Here is a 16,987-nt window from a genome sequence, read left to right as displayed (position 1 = left end):
AATTCCGTGTGGAGTAACAACATAGCCAAGAAAAGACACTCGGTCGGTGCAAAAGGTGCACTTTCCAAGGTTACCAAACAAACGTGCATCATGTAGAGAAATAAAAACAGCACGTAAATGTTCCAAATGTTCCTCCAAAGATTTGCTATAAATCAATATGTCATCAAAGTAAACTACCACAAATAGTCCAATGAAAGCACGTAAAACTTCGTTCATTAACCTCATGAAAGTACTAGGTGCATTAGTTAACCCAAAAGGCATGACTAACCACTCATATAATCCAAACTTAGTTTTAAATGCTGTTTTCCATTCATCTCCCAATTTCATACGAATTTGATGGTATCCACTACGCAAATCAACTTTGGAGCATATTGTAGAGCCACTCAATTCATCAAGCATATCATCTAGCCTAGGAATAGGATGACGATAACGAATAGTAATATTATTAATGCCTCTACAATCAACGCACATACCGACGTACCATCCTTTTTCGGCACTAAAATGATAGGAACAGCACAAGGACTAAGGGATTCGCGTATATAACCTTTGTCGAGCAGTTCTTGTACTTGACGCATAATCTCCTTCGTCTCCTCTGGATTGGTACGGTATGGTGCACGGTTGGGTAATGATGCACCGGGAATTAAGTCAATTTGATGCTCAATCCCTCGAATAGGTGGTAATCCCGGTGGCACGTCTTGTGGAAAGACTTCAGCGAACTCCTGCAAAATGTTAGTGATAGCAGGAGGCAAAGAGGAAGGCACGTCCTCGAATTAAAATAATGCCTCTTTGCACACAAAAGCATAGCAAACAGATTTGCTAAAATCTAGATCATCAATATCAGATTTGGTGGCAAGTAAACATGCACTTTTCAATTTAATTTCAGAAGCAACACTAGATTGTTTATTATTAGGCTGCATTTGTTGCTCAAATTCTTTTGCCACAATCTGATTTTCACTCTTATTTTTCTCCTGTTTTGCTTTATTAGCTCTATTAATATCATCTTTCAAAATGGAATCAGGAGTCATAGGAAGCAAAGTAATATTTTTATCCATATGAACAAGAGTATACTGATTGTTTCTACCATGGTGTACAGAATTTTTATCAAATTGCCATGGTCGACCAAGTAATAAGGAACATGCTTGCATAGGTACCACATCACAATCAACATAATCAGCATATGTAGAGATACTAAAATGCACACGAACAGTACGTGTTACCTTAACCTTGCCGCTGTTGTTGAACCATTGGATGTAGTAATGATGTGGATGTGGTCTTGTGGTGAGAGATAGCTTCTCCACCATATCCATGCTAGCCAAGTTATTGCAACTCCCTCCATCTATGATCACACGAACAGAACGTTCCTTCACAACTCCCTTTGTATGGAATAAATTATGCCTCTGATTTTGCTCAGCTTGTGTAACCTGCACACTCAAAACACGTTGAGCAACTAAACATTCATACCTGTCAGCATCTTCAGGAGCCATGTATTGCGTCTCATGATCAAAATCGTCTCCACCGTGCTTGTCATGTGTAATAAGAGCCAAAGTCTCCTCATCATAGTCACTAGCGGACTCATACCCACCATCCTCAGTAACAATCATCACACGCTTAGATGGGCATTCTCTCGCATAATGACCTCCACCCTTGCAACGTCGACAAATAATATCATGTGTTTGCCCTGTTGATGCCATGGATGAAGAAGAGCTCTTTGCAGGCCCAGAAGGTGTGCTCTTGGTAGATAGTGGTGATTGTGCCTGCTTTATTGTATCACGGTTGGAGGTGGCAGCCGACGGAGGTGCCGGTGTAGCAGAACGTGTGGAAGTGTTGGGGAACGTTGCAGAAAACAAAAATTTTCCTACACGTTTCACCAAGATCATCTAGGAGTTCATCTAGCAACGAGTCATTGGATGCATCTACATACCTTTGTAGATCGCGCACGGAAGCGTTCAAAGAACGGTGATGATGTAGTCGAACATGACGTGATCCAAATCACCGATGACCAAGCGCCGAACGGACGGCACCTCCGCGTTCAACACACGTACGGGACGGGAGACGTCTCCTCCTTCTTGATCCAGCAAGGGGGAAGGAGAGGTTGATGAAGATCCAGCAGCACGACGGCGTGGTGGTGGATGCAGGGCGTCACAGTAGCAGGGCTTCGCCTATACTACGAGGGAGAGACGTAACGGGGAGAGAGGGAGGCGCCAGGGGCTGGTGTCTGAAATCCCTCCTCTCCCCCACTATATATAGGAGGGCCAAGGGGGGTGGTGCGCAGCCTAGGAGATCTGATCTCCTAGGTGCGGCGGCCAGGGGGAGGATTCCCTCCCCCCCAAGGCACCTAGAGGTGCCTTCCACCACTTGGACTCCTCCCCCATGGAAACCCTAGGCGCATGGGCCTAGTGGGGCTGGTGCCCTTGGCCCATGTAGGCCAAGGCGCACCCCCTACAGCCCATGTGGCCCCCCGAGACAGGTGGCCCCACCCGGTGGGCCCCCGGGACCCCTCCGGTGGTCCCGGTACAATACCGATAACCCCGAAACTTGTCCCGATGGCCGAAACAGCATTTCCTATATATAATTCTTTACCTCCGGACCATTCCGGAACTCCTTGTGACGTCCGAGATCTCATCCGGGACTCCGAACAACATTTGGGTTTCTGCATATACATATCTTCATAACCCTAGCGTCACCGAACCTTAAGTGTGTAGACCCTACGAGTTCGGGAGACAAGCAGACATGACCGAGACGACTCTCCGGTCAATAACCAACAGCGGGATCTGGATACCCATGTTGGCTCCTACATGCTCCACGATGATCTCATCGGATGAACCACGATGTCGAGGATTCAATCAACCCCGTATGCAATTCCCTTTGTCAATCGATATGTTACTTGCCCGAGATTCGATCGTCGGTATCCCAACACCTCGTTCAATCTCATTACCGGCAAGTCACTTTACTCGTACCGTAATGCATGATCCCGTGACCAGACACTTGGTCACTTTGAGCTCATTATGATGATGCATTACCGAGTGGGCCCAGTGATACCTCTCCGTCATACGGAGTGACAAATCCCAGTCTTGATCCATGTCAACCCAACAGACACTTTCGGAGATACCCGTAGTCTACCTTTATAGTCACCCAGTTACGTTGTGACGTTTGGTAGACCCAAAGCACTCCTACGGTATCCGGGAGTTACACGATCTCATGGTCAAAGGAAAAGATACTTGACATTGGAAAACTCTAGCAAACGAACTATACGATCTTGTGCTATGTTTAGGATTGGGTCTTGTCCATCACATCATTCTCCTAATGATGTGATCTCGTTATCAATGACATCCAATGTCCATAGTCAGGAAACCATGACTATCTGTTGATCAACGAGCTAGTCAACTAGAGGCTTACTAGGGACATGTTGGTGTCTGTTATTCACACATGTATTACGATTTCCGGATAACACAATTATAGCATGAATAAAGACAATTATCATGAACAAGGAATTATAATAATAAAGCTTTTATTATTGCCTCTAGGGCATATTTCCAACAGGAAGTAGATGATGCACGTGGTGTCCATGATGAAGGTCGACCTGCAGAAAAGTTAGTCCGCGCCAATGCCTGTCAATCCTGCACTTCACGTTCAGCTTTACAAGCAAGATGGAATAAACGAGTGATATTAGTATACTCCTTATACTCTAGAATGGTCTGAATCTCTCTATTTAATCCACCCATAAAACGTGCAAGCATAGCTTCATTCTCCCCAACAATGCCACATCTAATCATGCCAGTTTGCAATTCCTGATAATATTCTTCTACATAATTTTTTCCTTGTCTTAAACGCTACAATTTTTGAAGTAATTCACATTGATAATATGGTGGAACCCAACGAGTACGCATAGCAGTTTTCAAAGCAGCCCAAGTAGCTGGAATAGGATATAATCTACAATGTTCAGACCACCAAACATATGCAAAGCTAGTGAAAGCACAAACAGCAGCAGGAACACGTCTCTCCTCAGGATATTGTAAACATGTAAATCATTGTTCAGTTTCTAACTCCCAAGTAAGATATATATCAGGAACATATCTACCCTCAAATGGTGGAATATTCAATTTCAGTTTAGGGAGATGGTCATGATCTCGTACCTGAGGGGGAGCCCTAACATTGCCATTATTTGCATGTGGACGACCTAGTGGTTGTGGTGCTGGTGGTTGCACGTAGTTCTGATTTTGATCAACCTCATCCTTGTAATCTCCCATATAATCATCCTCCTCCACATCAGCAGCAGGAGCCACAGAAGTATCAACAGCAGCACCAGCAGTTTGGCCGGGCTGAAGAGGGACACGGCTTGCTCGGCGGAGGGCTGTTTCCCGAAGTGGAGGTAGTCGGTGTTGTTTCTGTTGGTGCAGAGGTGTGGCAGGAGCAGCCGGTGGTGGAAAACGCGAAAGCAATTCAGCAAACTTGTTATCGAGCTTCGTTTCAAACGTCTTCTCCATGCCATCTATCTTCTCCATGGCCTCTTTAAATCTGTTTAGCACATCTTCCACCTGTCCACTCATCATTTGCTGAAACTTATCATGTAACTCTTTGTTCGTCATGTTCTCCCAGTCAATCGCATCGGGTTGTGATCCTGCCATGGTTAGCAGCAATAGAAACACACAAGAATATGAACCTACAGACTACTAGAAAACGGCGGTGGTGGAGTGTCACAAATCTTTCAAGCAAATCTCAAATTCTTACCAGTTCTTACCCAGCAGCAGGTGATGATCGGCAACCGTCGTAGTCAAAACTCTCAAAGCTTGGATAGAGAGATTACCAGGGAGAGTCAAACGCACGACGTAGATATATGTGGAGCTAGGAAGGCTTATAATATGGTGGCAAAAGGGGTCAGCAATAATCAATTCAGAGCAAAGTTGAATAAACGTTCAACGACGGTACTGTGCTGGTCCTAGGCTAGACCGTGCTAGAGACGCGAGCCTAGAGCACTAACAAAATCACGGCGCTGCACGTAAACAAGGGAAAAGCACACTCTGGAACTTTTTTTGCTCTTTTTTTTGCGCTCCTTTTTTTGCGCTCTTTTTTTTGCGAAAAATCACTATAATGGCGAGTGTCTCAAAACTCTTCCCTCGTGAAACTGATAGGATGGGCACGAAATTTTTTTTGACTTTTTTTTTCAGAAATCAGGGCAGCGACGACGAAAAAGTGTGACAAAAAATCACTATGATGGCACGTGGCTCAAAAGACTCAGAAAAGCCTAAAAATAGGATAGGGAAAAATATTTTGGTCGCCGAAATTTTGGCCTAAAAATTGCCCGGGGGTCTCCAGACTTTTTTTCGCAGGCAAGGAAACACGAATCGGAATTTAGATTGATCTCAAAAACAAACCTAATATGAGAAGAACTCGGATTGGTGGTGGATATATGGTTGTGGTATATGGCAGCGGTGGTGGTATATGGTAGCGGTTGTGGTATATGGATACAGATTGGTGGTGGTATATGGATACGGATTGGTGGTGGTATATGGATACGGATTCAGACCGGTGGCGGATAAGCAATGGTGGTAGATGGCAAGGCGATGATGATGGTGTGGCGGCGGCGTGACAACTTAAGACCAGAACTCGAAACTCTAAAAGACTAGACTCTAAGACCAGTAACTTGACACGACGATGCAACCGCAAATTCAACAAAGCAAAAACCCTAAAAAGATTATGCAAAGGCTCAGATTGGTTCGGATATGATGAACTAACCCTAATTTTTTTGTGGCTTTTTCGTGGACTGTAGGTATGAAGAACAGACTCGATCTAATCTACGAAAAAATGTAAAATCTCACCGAGCAACCTGGAACTCTGATACCACTTGATAGAGGCAAAGGTGTCCCAATGTTTCGATGAGATGGTGGCTATCGTTTTCTGTGGGAGTCGACCTTGACGATCCGACTACGAACGTGCGAGACGTCGCGCCTTAGCAATCGCTAAACCAACTTCCGAGGGTTATTGACCACGCCGGAGCACGATCAACCTGACCGCAAGGGTCTGTTTCCTGCAAGCAAACGAAGAACAAGCAAGAAACTGAGATTGCAATCTGGATATTGCGAATATAAGATGAAAGCTTTATTGATCAAGGTGGGGTTCTGTGACGCCTTGGTCTGGTCGTTGAACACAAACGAAGTACGCGAAGTTGCAGCTATGGCGAACTTTTAATCTAAACAAAACCCAAAGTCTAAACGATGCCCTAAGGGCTGTATATATGGAGGAGAGAGGGGGAATTTCGTGGCCCTTGGTGGAGGGGTCCGAAACCAACCCTAACTCTTGTTTCCCGACACATACGGACTCTAAAAACAGCCTATACTTAAGTACTTCGAAAATACGTGGGCCTGGCCCAATAATAAGGTGACGCAGCACCTAAAATAGCCTCTGGACGAAATTTATGAAGTGGCATCTTGTATATTTCGTCCCATGCTTCATGCACTCATTATGGTGGCTTCAAAGTCCTGGAATCATCACTTGTAACTCCGTTCTTGTTCCCCTTGCGCATGCCATCATCTCCATGCTTGAACTTGCTCCAAGGTTCATCTTTCTTGTCCAAGCTAGGCCCTTCATTTGTAAGCAAAACAAATGTATCCAATTTAGGCAGCATCATATTCTCATGAACATTAGAATCGTTACCAAGAAACGAAAGTACCTGATAATTCAATTGGCGTGCGCGAGCTCTAGTAATCGGTCCAGTATGTATAGCAGCAGGGGTTGTGGGTGTAACAATGGTATTGATGTCCTCATCAGCATGGATCAAGATTAGGATTTGTCACTCTGATTGTCGGAGAGGTATCTCTGGGCCCTCTCGGTAATGTACATCACAATAAGCCTTGCAAGAAATGTAGCTAATGAGTTAGTTACGGGATGTAGCATTACGGAACGAGTAAAGAGACTTGCCGGTAATGAGATTGAACTAGGTATTGAGATACCGGCGATCGAATCTCGGGCAAGTAACATACCGATGACAAAGGGAACAACGTATATCGTTATTCGGTTTGACCGATAAAGATCTTCGTAGAATATGTAGGAACCAATATGAGCATCCAGGTTCCGCTATTGGTTATTGACCGGAGACATGTCTCGGTCATGTCTACATAGTTCTCGAACCCGTAGGGTCCGCACGCTTAACGTTCAGTGACAATCGATATACGAGTTTATGTGTTTTGATGTACCGAAGGTAGTTCGGAGTCCCGGGTTTGATCACGGACATAACGAGGAGTCTCGAAATGGTCGAGACGTAAAGATCGATATATTGGAAGCCTATGTTTGGACATCGGAATGGTTCCAGGTGAAAACGGGAGTATACCGAAGCACCGGTAGGTTACCGGAACCCCCCGGGAGGTATATGGGCCTTAGTGGGAGAGAGGGGAAAGGAGCAAAGGATGGGGCGCCCCCCCCCCCAAGCCCAATACTAATTGGGAGCCCCCCCTTTCCTTCCTCCTCCCTCCTCCTCCTCCTTCCTTCTCTCCTAAATCCAACAAGGCAAGGGGGGAATCCTACTCCCGGTGGGAGCAGGACTCCCCTTGGGGCGCGCTTAGGAGGCCGGCCCCCTCCCCCTCCTCCACTCCTTTATATACAGGGGAGGGGGCACCCCATAGACACACAAGTTGATCATTGATCTTTAGCCGTGTGCGGTGCCCCCTCCACCATAATCCACCTTGGTAATATCGTAGCGGTGCTTAGGCGAAGCCCTGTTCCGGTAGCAACATCATCACCTTCATCACGCCGTCATGTTGACGAAGCTCTCCCTCGAAGCTCTACTGGATCGTGAGTTCGCGGGACATCACCAAGCCGAACGTGTGCAGATCACGGTGGTGTCGTACTTTCGGTACTAGGATCGGTCAATCGTGAAGACGTACGACTACATCAACCGCATTGTCATAACGCTTCCGCTTACGGTCTACGAGGGTACGTAGATGATACTCTCCCCTCTCGTTGCTATGCATCACCATGATCTTGCGTGTGCGCAAGAATTTTTTTAAAATTACTGTGTTCCCCAACATGGACGCACCTCTTTATTGCAATAGCCATAACCTCGACTATCGAGAGCTCGGTATGGGCTAGTAACCTGACCTTGCTACAAAACCTTTTTATTTCCGCATTGTCTTCCTCCTTGGGACTTCGGGGACGCCAGTTGAAACGCTTCTTTAAAGGAGCGCTGGAAAATTCAGAAGGCCGCGCCGAACTGGGTCTAGTAGTGGGACGTCATCCATGTAGAACCATTCCGAAGACCACTGTGGGTATACCTCTTTGGGAGTTCCTATGAGGTATCCAGATCCGGCTATACACCATACTTCGGTACCGCCCACTTCAAATATGGAGCCTCCTCGATGGCGAGGAACGATACAAAAGAACTTCCTCCATAGTTCAATATGGGCCTCAATGCCTAAGAACAGTTCGCAGAGGATAACGAAACCTGAGATGTGCAGAATCGAACCTGGGGTAAGGTTGTGCAATTGGATGCCGTAAAATTCCAATAGGCCCCTGAGAAAGGGATGGATGGGAAATCCTAGACCCCGCAACAGGAATGGGACGAAGCACACCCTCTCCTCCTTATTGGGGTTGGGGAAATTCTCAGCCATCACATCGTTGCCGATTGAGGCCAATCCCGCTCGAACGGAGACTAGATCTGTGAGGGGAAGATAGCCCTGCGCCTGGAGACGACTCAGCTGAAGATGAGGCACTGGGAAACTCTGCCAATCTCTCTCTTGAGGGCCATGGGGGCGCGAAGAGGAGCCTGGGGCACTGTCCATGTTGGAAGGCTTTTTTCGTAGCTAATCTTGATGGTTTTTCTTTTGCACGATGTGAGATGGCATTTGGGGATCTAAATCTCCTTATATAGATGATGTCCGAGCGTGATGAGGGGCTTATTTGCAAAAAAATCATGGACAGTTCGTATTCACCCGGTGCGCGGAAATTGAAGCAACAATAGGAAGGAGTCATAAAGACGGAACATAGAGGTCAGAACCAGGCTTTCGTTGGTCCGAAGGTCCGAAGTATAATGAAGAACCTGCCTTGCAAAACCGAAGACATAAGCCGGATACTACGTCGTCATTGAAGGCAAGTTCGCGGGCTACCGAGGGATACCTGGATTCGGGGGTCCTTAGGTGTCCGGCCTATTCAAGCATGGGCCGAGCTGATGGGCCGTGAAGATAGAACAGAATATTATTCCCCGTGTTCGGATAGGACTCCTGGATGCGTGGAGGGCAAGATTGGAGACCGGATGTATTGTTTCCTTCCCTTAACCGCCTCTGTACCCCTCTGGTGTAGATATAAACCGGAGGGTTTAGTTCACAGGGATCATGAGAATTCATATAGGCTAGACATCTAGGGTTTAGCCATTACGATCTCGAGGTAGATCAACTCTTGTAACCTCTATACTCATCAAAGACAATCAAGCAGGAAGTAGTGTTTTACCTCCATTAAGAGGGCCCAAACCTGGGTAAACATCGTGTCCCCTTTGTCTCCTGTTACCTTTGATCCTCAGATGCATAGTTCGGGACCCCTTACCCGAGATCGGCCAGTTTTGACACCGACACCCCCCTCCACCATTTACACCCCCGATCATATTTTCGTAGTGCTTAGGCGAAGCCCTGTGAGGATCACTTCACCATCACCGTCACCACGCCGTCGTGCTGATGGAACTCGTCTACTACCTCGACGTCTTGCTGGATCAAGAAGGCGAGGGACGTCACCGAGGTGAATGTGTGCAGAACGCGGAGGTGACATGCGCTCAGTACTTGATTAGTTGAAGCGCGAAGAAGTTCGACTACATCAACCGCGTTGAGAAACGCTTCTGCTTACGGTCTACGAGGGTACGTAGACACACTCCCCCCCCCCTCCTCCCCTCCTTGCGGATCGCCTCCCTTCATGGATGGAGGTGGTCAAGCGGCATGGGCTAGCGATGGGCTTCGCACCCTTTGCGGGTCTCTGAGTCTGGGACTCACATCTTCTTCGCATGCACCATTGCCCGCTTCCTTTGGAGTTTGGTGTATGAGGCATGGGTCGAAGTGGGAGGCCTTGGACCTGGCTGAGTTTGTGGAAACTCAGACCAACAATATATGTATGAGGAGATGCCTTTTCCGTTAGTGTTGGCGGCGATGCACCGCAGACTCTATATTCAAATTTTTGGCCTTTTTCAGCACTGGCATGCACTTTCTAGACAACAGGGCAGAACAACAAGGCAGAGATAGATTAGCGTCGCCTTGCCATTGATCGTACATCTTCTTTTCGAAATGTTTGTGTTGTTGCCCCAGTTGGTCTATGTTTATTTTCACGTAAGGACCTGATGGGTTGCTTCATCTAAAAATAGAGTGAAAGTATGTTTCGTATGGGACGTCCCATACGGATGTGGGTCGGAGACCACTCTTCCTTATGAAGGAAGGGGGCATATCACATGAAAATAAACCATTTTTCGTGAAAGCCATGTATGAAAGTTTAAAAAATATTGTATGTTAAGAGTGTGATATTCTACTAACATGCGAAATTCTTGAATTTGTTTTTCATAGCTCACATCATGTATGTGTTTGAACTTGATTTTTTTTAAGATAATAAAACATCACCCTCTTACTATCTCATATTTTTTATATTTTTTTGTGCTAGAGTTGTGTCGAATATAGTGTACAAGGTAGGTTACAGTTGGACTTGTAGTACTATTGTGTTTAGATAGGATATGGAGTCGTGTCCTAATAGGACACATGTATCCTAGGCCTCTCATATATAGCGGGGCTAGACACACGATGTAACCTATGCCAACATAATAGCACAGGCGCGCAAGGGGGAGCCGGCGGCGTGTGCCGGTGCCCGGATGGCCGGTGCGCGGTATTGTGACGGCGTCATGGGGAGGAGCGCTCATAGTCAAGCCTCGGGGATGTAGCCATATCGATGAACTTCGTTAACAAATCTCGGTGTCGTGCCTCGTGTAGTTGCTTGATCCTCGGATGATCGACGGTATGCCTCGAATTTATTCTAACAAGTGATAACATGAGCAAGGTTCGATTCGAGGTTGCAGCTATTGATCTAGAGGTGGAGCAGAATTCGCCGAATTGATCGTTGGTCGAGTAGTGCGACCGGGAAAGATTGATGGGATGGCGGGGGTTCTGCTCGTGTCAAGAAGCAATCGGAAGCAGCAACCGGAAGGCAGCAGCAGTCGTGCGCAGGATCGGATCGTGGTGTCAAGCGTGCAATTGAGCGAAGCGGCAACGGCGCGTGCACGTGCAGCGGACGACCTAGCATACAGCGGCGGCGGATCGTGGTTGTTTTCGATCGAATCGAGGACGAGCCAGGCCAGACGCGAGCGCCTGAGAGGCCGGAGTAGCGTGGCAGGCCACGTGGAAGCTAGGCAGGGCACTGGCCCAGGTAGGGTGTGGCCCAAGTTGGGCTGGCCAGCTTAAGGCGCACAGCGCGCAGGAGCCGTGCAGCAGTATGGTTCTGCGAGGCTGGACTAATTTGGTGCGTATGAAGTCATGGCTGCTACAGAAGGTTGCAGAGGTGTGAAGGCACGGGATTTGTTTGTTAAATAAAAGGAAACGGCACAAGGACAGAGTCTGGTGGTGATTTGTTTGCTATCAAGAAAGAAAGAAAAAGATCCAGAAGCTACGTATGTGTGGTGAATTAAGAGTTTGTTGATCTCTTTTTTGGTTCACACGGGAAGGCTACGGGGGAGTTTGCTTTGGTTTTCTTTGTCGGTGCACGTTTTGTGTATGGATAGCAAAGGTCACGGTGACGGCTTGAGTCTGGAGCGTGTCGTGCAGTTGGACAAGTTTGGCTGGGTTGGACTGAATAGTCTGACAGGATCGACGCAAATCGGTTGGTACAGAAGACAGTGGTGGGATCGGCGGCGACGACATAGGGGCGTGATGCCGATGGTGACCGACTTTTAGGGCGTGGAAACACGTGGCGCAGGCCTGAGGCTTGTGCGGCTTCGACAAGACTATGGTGTGGGATTGATTCAAGATGGTGTATACACGGAGCTTGAAGTCGATGAGGCGCGTTGGTGGACTGATCATCTACCATGGAGTTATGTTGAAGGTGGAGCTGGATTGAGAGGCTACGGCGTAAGTCGACAGGGAATCGAAGTCTATTCAGCAAGGGGAAAAAAGTGAGTGACATGCAGTTCGGACTGGGGCCCAGAGGTCTGACAGAAGCGTGAAACTCGTTATCGGTCGGTGATGATCGGTGGTACTCTGCAGTGGGGGTTGAGTGGTGTGGTTTCGCGACCCTTGAGACTCGAGCGGGACAGCGGAGGCTCGACGCAGTAATAGCGGCGAGGCGTGCGGCACGCACGGGACATGGAGACGGGTCAGGGCTCTGGTGGTCATACATGTGGTGAGAGAACTGCGAATTTGACTCGGGATGACTACAAGCAACGGTGAAATTCCTTCAAGTTCAGACAGACGGTCAAGAAAGGAGCGGTGATATTGAGTTCAGGTAACTCTTATGTGTGACACCCAATATGTGAGTTGTTCAATTTCACGTAGGTCAGTGATTAGTGTGTGATGGCGTTGGACTGATACTCTGGAAGTTGGGAGCGCAAACTAGAATAATGTGGAACTTAATTTCGTTCGAGTGTTGACTCTGGTCAAGAAAAGAAGGGACTACAAGTTGTAGGTGGAGTCATATGAAGTCTTTGGAGTAGCAGGGATAAACTCAAGTCCAATGTACATGAAAGTTTGACGCATGAACGAATTCAAGATGGTGAAGAATATTTGTCAAGGTGGAGTTTGTTAGAGTTGTGTCGAATATAGTATACAAGGTAGGTTACAGTTGGACTTGTAGTAGTATTGTGTTTAGATAGGATATGAAGTCATGTCTTAATAGGACACTTGTATCCTAGGCCTCTCATATATAGCGAGGCTAGACACACGATATAACCTATGCCAACATAATAGCACAGACACGCAAGAAGGAGCCGGCGGCGTGTGCTGGCGCCCGGATGGCCGGTGCGCAGTATTGTGACGGTGTCATGGGGAGGAGTGCCCATAGTCAAGCCCCGGTGATGTAGCCATATTGATGAACCTCGTTAACAAATCTCGGTGTCGTGCCTCGTGTGGTTGCTTCATCCTTGATGTCGTGCCTCGTGTGGTTGCTTCATCCTCGGACGATCGACGATATGCCTCGGATTTATTCTAACATTTTGAAACTTTAAAACATTGTTTTCACGTGGTTTTTATCGATCGCCATCGGTTTTTATGTGATATTCGATCGCCATCGGTTTTTATGTGATATTCTCTCACGAAAAAGTAAAGAATATGCAAAATGCATACATACTGTACGAAAATTCATACAGTTCACCCACTGGTGACCTCTGCATGATACAGTGTACTACCGGCTTGTGGCTGTATTACTCTAACGCTGCCACGGCAGGAGCCGCCCCGCCGCCGGTCAGATGCATGCTCCTGCGCGCCGCAGCCGCCGCACAACCAGGCCGCGCAGGTGCAGCAACAGATGGCCGGCGCCGTCCCGAGCGCTACCACGCAAACCAGCGCGAGCACAAGCGCCACTGCCAGCGCCCAACTCGGGCAACGACGGCCGCCGCAGCTGGCTCCCCTGGTTGCTGTCGGTCTCCCCAACTCAAGAAGAGGACCATCGGCACGCCCGGCTGCATCAACGCCGCGTCCCTGCCACCGCAGTGTCGCGCGCTGGTCGTCGCCCGTATCAGCTACACCGCGCTCCGTCGATGGTCCGCCGGTGCGCTCGCCGTTGCCGGATCCTCCGCGGCTAGTGCGGTGTCCGGTGACGAGGATCTGAAGGAGCCCCTCCTTGTCCCTCGCCTTGGCCGCCAGCCTGAGCTCCCGCAGCGCGGCCGAGAGCCTGGACCTCTTGCTCCTCTTCTTCTTCATGGCGTCGCTCCGGCACAAGGACGGCTTCGGGGAGCTGTCGACTCGCCGGAGAGCTCTGCCGCCGCAGCTGCCACCGATCATAGCAGACCCGTGGAGCAGATGCATGGATGGATCGCAACCACCTCGCGCTAGCTAGCTTGCTTGCGTCCCGTGCAACTCCGATCGATCGACGCGGCTGTTTGAGTGTCAAACTGGCTCCTCTGGTCGCCGATGCTAGCTGGACGGTCGAGCTCGTCTCTGCTAAGCTGCAGCTATATGCATCTTGTTATTTATACCCGGTTGCAAAGTAGGGCTTAGATGCTTAGATCCAGTGGGGGACAGGAGTGGGATGAGTCACAAGAGAACGCGTGAGAGAGCAGAGTACGGCGCATCGTGCATGGCCGTGCGCAGCTTAACGTTTCCGTGTGGCGCTGGCGCGAAGCTTCCGGGCGTAGAACTGTGGTGTTAACAGGTGTGGACGGACAAGATGCACGTGGCGGATCAGGTGTGACTCCCTGTGGGTTGTCTCGGGAGTTGCAGCTATCACTGCACCGTACGTGACCGTGCATTATACAGCTCCTGACTTGTTCCGGATTATCAGTCCCATCGTATTTCCCGTTAAAATTTAACTATATATTTTGTATGAGATTATGATTGCACGATGTATTGCTCTCATGCATAGGCACGTATATATGATGTATAAAGATGGGTCAGAGACCTCAACTATACAAGAAATTAAGAGGCGGACCCAAAGAAGTAGGGACGTGTAAAACACGAATATGACCAAGGGCCACCTGCTCCCGAACAAAATGAATATCCAACTCAATATGCTTGGTCCGTCGATGATGCACCGGGTTAGCGGAGAGGTAGACCGCCGAGACATTGTCGCGGTAGACCACCGTGGCACGGTCAATAGGGCAAGAGAGCTCCTGAAGCAGCTGGCGAAGCCACGAACACTCGGCGACGGCATTGGCCACTGCACGATACTCGGTCTCAGCACTGGAACGAGAGACCGTAGGCTGCCGCTTGGACAAACACAAGATAAGGGAGGGTCCAAGGTAGACACAATAGCCCGAGGTGGAGCGACGAGTGTCAGGGCAGCCCGTCCAGTCTGCATCGGAGTAGGCGGTGAGGGCGGTGTCGGCGGAGGCGTGAAGCGTGACGCCAAGATCCATAGTGCCACAGACGTAGCGGAGAATCCGCTTGACGGCTGCCCAGTGAACGTCTCGGGGGGCATGCATATGAAGACACACCTGTTGCACGATATACTGGATCTCCAGTCGAGTCGGAGTGAGGTACTGAAGAGCACCAACGATAGACCGATAGAAAGCAACATCTGAAGCAGGAGAACCATCTGTGGCAGAAAGTTTGGCTTTCGTATCAACAGGCGTGGCGGCGGGCTTGAAGTTAAGCATGCCGGCGCACTCTAGGATCTCATGAGCGTACTTACGATGATGAAGGAAGAAGCCATCCGGACGGCGCACCACCTCGACATCGAGGAAGTAGTGCAAAGGACCCAAGTCCTTGATGGCGAACTCCACGCGAAGACGAGCCGTGAGCTAACTGAGGAGACCAGCCGTACAAACCGTCAGAATGATGTCGTCGACATAGAGTAGCAAGTAGGCCGTTTCGGCGCCCTGGTGATAGACGAAGAGCGAGACGTCCGAGCGGGTAGAGCGGAACCCAAGCTGGTGGAGAAACGCCGCGATGTGCTGGTACCAAGCGCGCAGAGCCTGCTTAAGTCTGTATAAGGACCGCGAGAGCAGGCACACGTGGTTGGGAAGCGCCGGGTCAACAAACCCGGTGGGCTGCTGGCAGAAGACCTGCTCCTCTAGGTGACCATGGAGGAAGGCGTTGGAGACGTCCATCTGGTGCACCGGCCAAGCACGGGAGACCGCAAGGTGAAGAACCTATTGGGGAACGTAGCAGAAAACAAAAATTTTCCTACGGTTTCACCAAGATCCATCTAGGAGTTAATCTAGCAACGAGTGATTAGATGCATCTACGTACCTTGTAGATCGCGAGCAGAAGCGTTCAAAGAACGGGGATGAGGTAGTCGATTACGACGTGATCCAAATCACCGGAGATCCTAGCACCGAACGGATGGCACCTCCGCGTTCAACACACGTACGGTCAGCGTAACGTCTCCTTCTTCTTGATCCAGCAAGAGGGAAGGAGAGGTTGACGAAGATGGCTCCAGCAGCAGCACGACGGCGTCGTGATGGTGAAGCAGCAGTACTCCGTCAGGGCTTCGCCAAGCACTATAGAGGAGGAGGAGGTGTTGGAGAGGGAGAAGGAGGCAACCAAAGGCATAGGTAAGAAGTCCTCCATCTCCCCCACTATATATAGGAGGGCCAAGGGGGGGCGCCGGCCCTAGGAGATCCAATCTCCTAGGGGGGCGGCGGCCAAGGGAGGTTCCCCTCCCCCCAAGGCACCTAGGAGGTGCCTTCCCCTCCTAAGACTCTTCCCCTTTGAAACCCTAGGCGCATGGGTCTCTTGGGGCTGGTGCCCTTGGCCCATGTAGGCCAAGGCGCACCCCCTACAGCCCATGTGGCCCCCCGGGACAGGTGGCCCACCCGGTGGACCCCCGGGACCCTTCTGGTGGTCCCAGTACAATACCGATAACCCCGAAACATGTTCCGATGGCCGAAATAGCACTTCCTATATATAATTCTTTACCTCCGGACCATTCCGGAACTCCTCGTGACGTCCGGGATCTCATCCGGGACTCCGAACAACATTCGGGTTACTGCATATACATATCCCTACAACCCTAGCGTCACCGAACCTTAAGTGTGTAGACCCTACGGGTTCGGGAGACATGCAGACATGACCGAGACGACTCTCCGGTCAATAACCAACAGCGGGATCTGGATACCCATGTTGGCTCCCACATGCTCCACGATGATCTCATCGGATGAACCATGATGTCGAGGATTCAAGCAACCCCGTATGCAATTCCCTTTGTCAATCGATGTGTTACTTGCCCGAGATTCGATCGTCGGTATCCCAATACCTCGTTCAATCTCGTTACTGGCAAGTCACTTTACTCGTACCATAATGCATGATCCCGTGACCAGACACTTGGTCACTTTGAGCTCATAATGATGATGCATTACCGAGTGGGCCCAGTGATACCTCTTCGTCAT

At 49.3% G+C, this 16,987-nt stretch overlaps 1 protein-coding gene across 1 annotated transcript; it reads right to left on the bottom strand.

The window, feature by feature from the left end:
- Window positions 1–13,260: 13,260 nt before the first annotated feature.
- On the bottom strand, window positions 13,261–14,203 carry LOC125555791 (uncharacterized). Its single transcript, XM_048718636.2, has one exon. It carries the CDS (start codon window positions 13,962–13,964, stop codon window positions 13,308–13,310), a length of 657 nt encoding a protein of 218 aa, XP_048574593.1. The 5' UTR covers window positions 13,965–14,203; the 3' UTR covers window positions 13,261–13,307.
- Between the last annotated feature and the right edge of the window lie 2,784 nt (window positions 14,204–16,987).

The sequence above is a fragment of the Triticum urartu genome, chromosome 5A (genome assembly GCF_056163025.1).
Source record: "Triticum urartu cultivar PI428250 chromosome 5A, HENAU_Tu73, whole genome shotgun sequence".
Taxonomy (NCBI): Eukaryota; Viridiplantae; Streptophyta; class Magnoliopsida; order Poales; family Poaceae; genus Triticum; species Triticum urartu.
This window is presented reverse-complemented; position numbering and strand designations above follow the sequence as displayed.

What these genes read in the sequence shown, in the direction of transcription:
- LOC125555791 (XM_048718636.2), bottom strand. Translation starts at nt 13,964, where the DNA reads ATGCATCTGCTCCACGGGTCTGCTATGATCGGTGGCAGCTGCGGCGGC.